The sequence below is a fragment of the Dendroctonus ponderosae genome, unplaced genomic scaffold, assembly GCF_020466585.1.
Source record: "Dendroctonus ponderosae isolate FM_Combo_2020 unplaced genomic scaffold, Dpon_F_20191213v2 Dpon_F_20191213_10, whole genome shotgun sequence".
In the NCBI taxonomy this organism is placed as follows: domain Eukaryota; kingdom Metazoa; phylum Arthropoda; class Insecta; order Coleoptera; family Curculionidae; genus Dendroctonus; species Dendroctonus ponderosae.
Window position 1 is genome coordinate 2,418,970 of NW_026017111.1, and position 7,247 is coordinate 2,426,216.

Consider the following 7,247-nt stretch of genomic DNA (forward strand, 5'->3'; position numbering starts at 1 on the left):
GAGAAGGAATGAATAATTAAAAATGAAAAGCTAAAGAAATGTAAAAAATAGCGAGAAATGCGTCAAAAATATCATTTCACCTACTTGGACTTTTAAGACTGTGAGAACATGAATTTTACTTGGAAACAAATATCCTTTTTGTGCGTTTTTTTTTGTTATTTTAAGGCGAAAAACCCGCCAGTTTCGCGCAATATTTGCAAAAGCTTTTTGTTAAACACACTTACTTACTATTAGCATTTCAGAAAAGCTGTGATAAAATTGGAGATTTTCATTGTTTTTGCAACAAATATTGGCTCACTCAGACATCAATCATTTCAGGGAAAGAATGCCATTCACAATGCATCTCATGCTGGAGGACTTGATTATTGGCGTTTTAATCTTACATCGGTATTTAAAAATCTTTTACGTGAAAGATAATATCGATCTACGCAAGTTGCATGGTCAAAAAACAACGGTGGCAAATAATGGGCGAGTTTTTCAGACTGAAAAGAACAATCGGTTCTAAATTTAATTTGATTCGTCCTTGTGTCGAGTGAGTAAAACGATTTTTGCCTGCGACTGATTTATCTAGCGACTTACCACTTGTTGTTGCCTTACGCCATCGATAAACGATTTTTTAAGATTTTGCGTTAAGAACTTGGCTAAATTTATCACGTCACTTACAATAGATACGATTATTTCAAGATATAAATAAACTTGCAGGTGGTGCGTGCTCAGATTTTCAAAGTAGTCCAAAAATAGCGCATCGGCGCCTATTGGTCAGCTTACTAGTAAGCAGAATACTTGAACTTACTAAAATGTCCGTCATCAAATATTCGATCTTAACGTGTTTGGAAATAATTTATAGTATTTGACGATTAAATCTTGGCACTTAACTGATTTGACTTTAATCTATTGCAGATTAGAAGCGATCATCAATCCATGTTTTATCAAGTTTCAAGGTAAAAAACGATGTGAGGTTTCACTCGATTTTTACTCGATCATAAAGTGTTTTTGCGGATTTTCTCTTTCCACTATGCTCATTGCTGTTGGGTTTAGTCAAGTTTTCTTCATGGTGTTGCTTTATCAAGTCTTCCAAGTTCATTTTAGTTTTCATTTTTTTTTTCCGTTATCGTCTATTTTCGGACTAAGAAGGCTGAAGAAATGGTTCTTCAGTTGTTTTTCCAGCAAATCTCAGACACCCCCCAGACCAGTTTCGGGCCTCTCAGCGCTCATCAGGTGGGTTTAGCCTGAAAACAACACGCCCGAAACCCACGCTTCCCCATATCTCAAGCATAGTGGTTATCATACCCTGATAAATAATGAAAATTAAATTAACTTATTTATCACACATGATATAACTGTTATAATCTTTTAAAAAATGTTTCTCTAGGAGGAGATCCTGTTCAAAGTGTTACGATAGACGATTGCTCGGCAGTTCCATGCACCTTCCAGTTCGGAAGAACTTACCACGTGCAAATCAAGCCGGAATACATAAGTAAGTAAGCAAGGAAAAATGCGTTGATTTTTTAGGTTTCCTTAACTTAACTTGACTTTAAGCGCGATCGAGTGACTGGTAAATAACAGCTTTATTTGTATGTAGCTGTTTTACAAACGATATCTTAAGGGCGTTTGATCAGCTCAAGTGCAGACAATCAAACATATTTACGTACCGAAGTGGTTCTGAATTGTGGCTGTCAACAATTGAGGATTATCGCTAAACAAGTTGCGACCTGGTGGCGTCCATCGGGAATTTATTTAAATTTCGTCTCCAAGATAATCCGAAATCTCTGTACCCACTCGACGTTCGATTAGAACATTTTCTGAACTTGCAGTATTTGGCATGATAATAATTTAAACCACGTATAAACAATGAAAAACTTCAATATCAGCACAGTTTAAGGGTTAAGCATTTTCATTATTTTGGTATGAGTTATCGGTTACGTAACGTAACGACCAACCAATCTTCTATTGAGTTTCTTAACGCCTATCGAAAGGTTTTAAAATAATCCACTGTAACCAACTGATGATTTTCGTACATCTGTAAGTGAAAATTGAAAGAAATGTGAACTTTGTAGACCATACAGAAAGGACTTAAAATTTTGGAAAAAAAGTACAGTCGTATTTTGAAAAATTTGTATCTTCCAAGCTGCAAGAGCTGGAAACTTGGATTTTTCATAGTCGATGGCGTCCATTTCAATCTAATGAACCTCAACATTTCTTCAAAATCGTTCATAATTCTGAATTTTCTTCTTATGATGAATGTACAAGTTATTTTTTTGCATCTGCAGTCCGGTTTTTAGTGTGACTTAATTTTAGAATCGTTCAAAAATTCTCTAAAGTCAGTCTTTGTCCTGATTTTCTACGCTTGGAATGTATGAATGTGCAAGGGATAATTTTCACAAACTTGCAGTTTAACTTAACAAAAAAAATTGAATCTTTAAAGAGCTACAAACTTGAATTTTTTAGCACCGACGGGCCACATTTCGATCTATTAAGGCTGAAATTATCATTAAAATCGTTCTTTATCCAAATTTTCCCGCTTGTGATGTAGGAGGAAGGTAATTTTACTTGCAACTGCAGCCCCGCTTTTAAAAATTCGTACTTTCTAAACCGACCCAGTTACAAGCGTGAAATTTTTAGCCTGTAGAGAAGAAACTTATTCTGTTATCAGAAATTGTTAAAACTTGGCAAAAATCAGACTTTGCTCTGATTTTCTACGGCTTGCAATACATGGATGTACAAGTGATCATTTATATAAAATTTTTTAGGGATTTTTAGCGTAAGTCGGAAAATGGCATTAAAATCGTTCTTTTTCCAAATTTTCCCGCTCGTGATGTAGGTAGAAGTGAATTTTCCTTACAACCGCAGCCCGGCTTTCAAAAATTCGTACTTTCTAAACCGACCCAGTTATAAAAGTAGAATTTTCCCTGATACTGCAGGCCCGCTTTCAAAAATTCGCACTTTCTAAACCGACCCAGTTATAAGCGCGAAATTTTAAAAGTGTAGAGAATAAACTTAGTCTTAGAAACGGTTAAAACTTGGCAAAAATTAGACTTTGCCCTGATTTTCTACGGCTTGCAATACATGGATGTAAAAGTGATCATTTATATAAAATTGCAGTTTAATTTGAAAAAAATTGCATCTTTTGCGCTAAAAAGCTACAAACCTGGATTTTTTTAGCACCAACGGCGCCCATTTAAATCCATTAAGTCGGAAAATGTCATTAAAATCGTTCTTTATCCAAATTTTCCAGCTTGTGATGAAGGTAGAAGTAAATTTTCCCTGAAACTGCAGCCCCGCTTTCAAAAATTCGTACTTTCTAAACCGACCGAGTTATAAGCGTGAAATTTTTAGCGTGTAGAGAAGAAACTTATTCTGTTATCAGAAACTGTTAAAACCTGATTTTCTAGGGCTTGCTATACAGGGATGTACAAGTGACCATTTATATAAAATTACAGTTTAAATTCAAAAAAATTGCATCTTTTGCCTTAAAAAAGCTAAAAATCTGGATATTTAGCACCAGCGGGGCCCATTTAAATCTATTAAGTCGGAAAATGTCATTAAAATCGTTCCTTTCCCAAATTTTCCCGCTTGTGAGGAAGGTAGAAGTGAATTTTCCTTAAAACCGCAGCCCGGCTTTAAAAAATTCGTACTTTCTAAACCTACCCAGTTATAAGCGTGAAATTTTTGGAGTGTAGAGAAGAAACTTAGTCTTAGAAACGGTTAAAACTTGGCAAAAATCAGACTTTGCCCTGATTTTCTAGGGCTTGCTATACAGGGATGTACAAGTGATCATTTATATAAAATTGCAGTTTAACTTTAAAAAATTGCATCTTTCGCGTTAAAAAGCTACAAACCTGGATTTTTTTAGCTCCAACGGCGCCCATTTAAATACATTAAGTCGGAAAATGTCATTAAAATCGTTCTTTATCTAAATTTTCCAGCTTGTGATGAAGATAGAAGTAAATTTTCCCTGAAACTGCAGCCCCGCTTTCAAAAATTCGTACTTTCTAAACCGACCCAGTTATAAGCGTGAAATTTTTAGCGTGTAGAGAAGAAACTTATTCTGTTATCGGAAACTGTTAAAACTTGGCAAAAATCAGACTTTCCCCTGATTTTCTACGGCTTGCATTGTGATGTGTACATTATCAAGTGATCATTTCCATAAAATTGCACGTTATTTTCTAGAATTTATATCTTTTAAGCTATCCGAGCTAGGAAGTTGCACTTTCTACACCATACGCAAACTATTTCATTCGAATAACCCTGAAAATTGCAGTAAAATACGTTAATCGTCTACATTTCCAGCTAATAATGAACAACAGCAACAGTTTCCATTCAGTTCAGGGCCAGTTTGGCGACTTTCTAACTTATCTAGAGCAGGTTCGGACAGAACGCAAATTATTCAAAGAACCATGAGAAATGGGGGTGGAAAAGATGGAATTTTACCAGCTAAATCCACTGTGTCTTTATCGGTAACAGAAAGATCAATTTGCAACTGGCTTGCACACTTAGATACCATGATTCGATACGTTATCTCCTAATAGTACAACTTGAAGATGTACTTGAGAGCGTCACGTGCTTACTATGTTACTCTTTGCCTTAGTTTGTATTTTATTCGGGTTTATTGACTCCCAGATTGCAATCAATCACAATCCCGATAGATTTGCAGCCAAATGAAAACGACGAAGAAAATAATCATAAAAGTTGGTTGATGTTGAAGCTGGCTTAATCTTCAATTAATAATCGACCTAATTTGACTGGTTTAAACTCGTTATGCTGTTCGCCGGTACCATAATAAGGTGGTTAATCTCGCTGATTAACATTACATTTAAAACATGTATTTTTTGCGTGATCTTTATTTTTAAACATTGCCACTCTCATTATCTGGAGTAGTTAGTATATATCTACGTTAAACCCTGTTTGCTCTAGGAGTAATTTTTGTTTCCAGACCCGGAAGTTGATAACGCCCCAATTTCTCTGGGCATTCTTCAATATGGGGCCTACTTTGAGCAAAATGTGACTGTGAACAATCCATGCGTTTTCGGTTGCCCGATCACAACCAGACTGGAGTATCCAGAGTTCGATCTGCATTTTAACGTCTCCTCCAGGTTGGTTCAGGTAAGATTGTGTCCATAATTTTCCGTTTATTCGTCCGTAATGTTTCCGGTGCTTTCAGCTTCCCTCAATAATGCGAATCGAGTCCAGCTACTTGAATGGCGGAACCTCCAGCGTGGGATTCTGCATCGAAATGGACACCACCATCACCAACTGATCAATCCGATCTAACTATGTGAAGTTATACTTCGTTTGTGATGTTGAATAAAACACGTCAATCACACCTAATATTTATATATGAATCTTTGTTTGTGTTTGTCTAGTGTTCGGATGTTGTTAACTTATGGAGCCTTTAATATAGACGATGTTTTTTATTACTTGGTATCGTTTCCGACCTTCCATCAAATGATCCAATTTTTGATTGGCAACAAAATTTAGTTTATAAATCCTGAACTCATTAACTGTTTCTCAATGTGATGGAGACTCCCCTAAGGAGATTTTCCGGTTTTCTGGGCACATTTTTTACCCGAACCTCTGAGGAATAGTTCAAAAGAGAGAGTCAGAAGCACACTTATTAAGCTTCTGAATCAAAAAGACAAATTCAGTTGCAAAAACCACCAAATAATTTCGTTCACAAACACATTGGAAAAGTCTTAGAGGTAATAACAGCATTTCTTGGAAATTCCCCTAAATAAAACGACATTTTCCCAATTAAAACACAAAACTTTTATAATCAAAAATGCCTTCAAAGTTCGAAACTCCAAGCTCCAAATGGCTGAACCTTTTATATAACATAATTAACACATTTTCCCATATCGGTTGCGTGTTTTTTACCGCTGATCTATTTTAATGCGTCTAAGTGTTTTATTATTTTCCTGTGCATGATGGGGCAAATTCTAAAAATAGGACCCTTATGTGAACTGCAAAGTGCACGTAGATAAAGTTTTGTCATTTTCATTTCATCAGCTGCAAAAACATAACAAATGACCGCAGAAAATGCGAAATTTTAGCACAAACGCGATTAGTGAAAAATGCTTATTAAGTATCAAAAGTTTAAGAATTTTATAAAGTTGTTTAGTATTATGTAATGATTTTTGGCATTTTGTTTTTGGCCAACGCAGAATATTGTTCCGGCAACATGCAAGGCGGCTTTATCAAGGCAAAGGCAAACATCAAACTGGTTTAATCGCAAATCTCAAATCTTGGCACTTCAAATATTTTGAATTCTTCGACGTTTTGTGGACCTTTACATCATTCATATTTATATAATACGCAGAATATTGCAACATTTGTTTGTATGTAATCAGCATTCGCCAGTCAGGAACAGTTTGCACTATTTTGACTCCTAAAATGTACATTTGGCTTTCCGAATACAAGTAAACTTGAAGAACCATGGTTTTAACGCTTGCCGATTAAAGTGGGTAAAAGAAGAAGGAAAAATAAAAATACGAAATAATTGTTGAATATTAAATTACATCGCATTTGTGTGTGATTTGCGTCAATGCAATTCCTATTACGAATAGACTCTCCAGACTGCCAATCACTCAACAAAATCACTGCTCAGATTACTTATGGTTAAGTAAAGATAACTGGATAAATAGGCTGATTTTTCAAATTTCTTCAGTATTATTATTTTCAATATGATTGTGAAGGATATATTTTGGCTGGCGTTTGCGGTAAGCACCTTAATCCATGCGGTGTTTGCTGATATTGACTTCTTCTCGTGTGGTAAGTAGCAACAGTTAATTTAATTTTTTCTGGTTTTGTTTTGAATATTTGTCAAAAATTTGCATAAAACTCGAATGGAAACCAACTTAACGAGCACATAAAGTGAAGTTTGCACTATTTTGGGCTAGAAAAACCGTTTTTCCATATCATCTGGTTTCGACGTTATACATTTTTGAATAGCGTCGGGAAATTGCGACGCAAAAGTTACTGCTTACTGTGAACCATTCTCAAAAACCAGCACAAAACCCGAATAAACCAGGATTTAGAGAAAACATCAAGTAAAGTTTCCTCTATGTTCCCTCGGGAAAAACTCCATTCCATATCAAAGCGTTTCGCCGTAATAAATTTTTGAATGCCGACGGGCAAATTGAGCCGTAAAAGTCATTGCTTGCATAATTCGCGAAAATGAGCGCAACACTCATATGAAGCTAAACCTTACAAGAAGATGCAGCGAAGTTCGCTCTGTTTACGACCGTAAA

General features: G+C 35.6%; 1 protein-coding gene across 1 annotated transcript; it reads left to right on the top strand.

Annotated features, from left to right (window-relative positions):
* Positions 1-1,372: 1,372 nt before the first annotated feature.
* Positions 1,373-5,414, top strand: LOC125502804 (the record flags this gene model as incomplete). Its single annotated transcript, XM_048662116.1, is given in 3 exon segments — positions 1,373-1,477; positions 4,934-5,103; positions 5,162-5,414. Coding segments are annotated over 3 exon segments (371 nt in total), but the record flags the coding sequence as incomplete, so codon positions are not given.
* Positions 5,415-7,247: the final 1,833 nt, after the last annotated feature.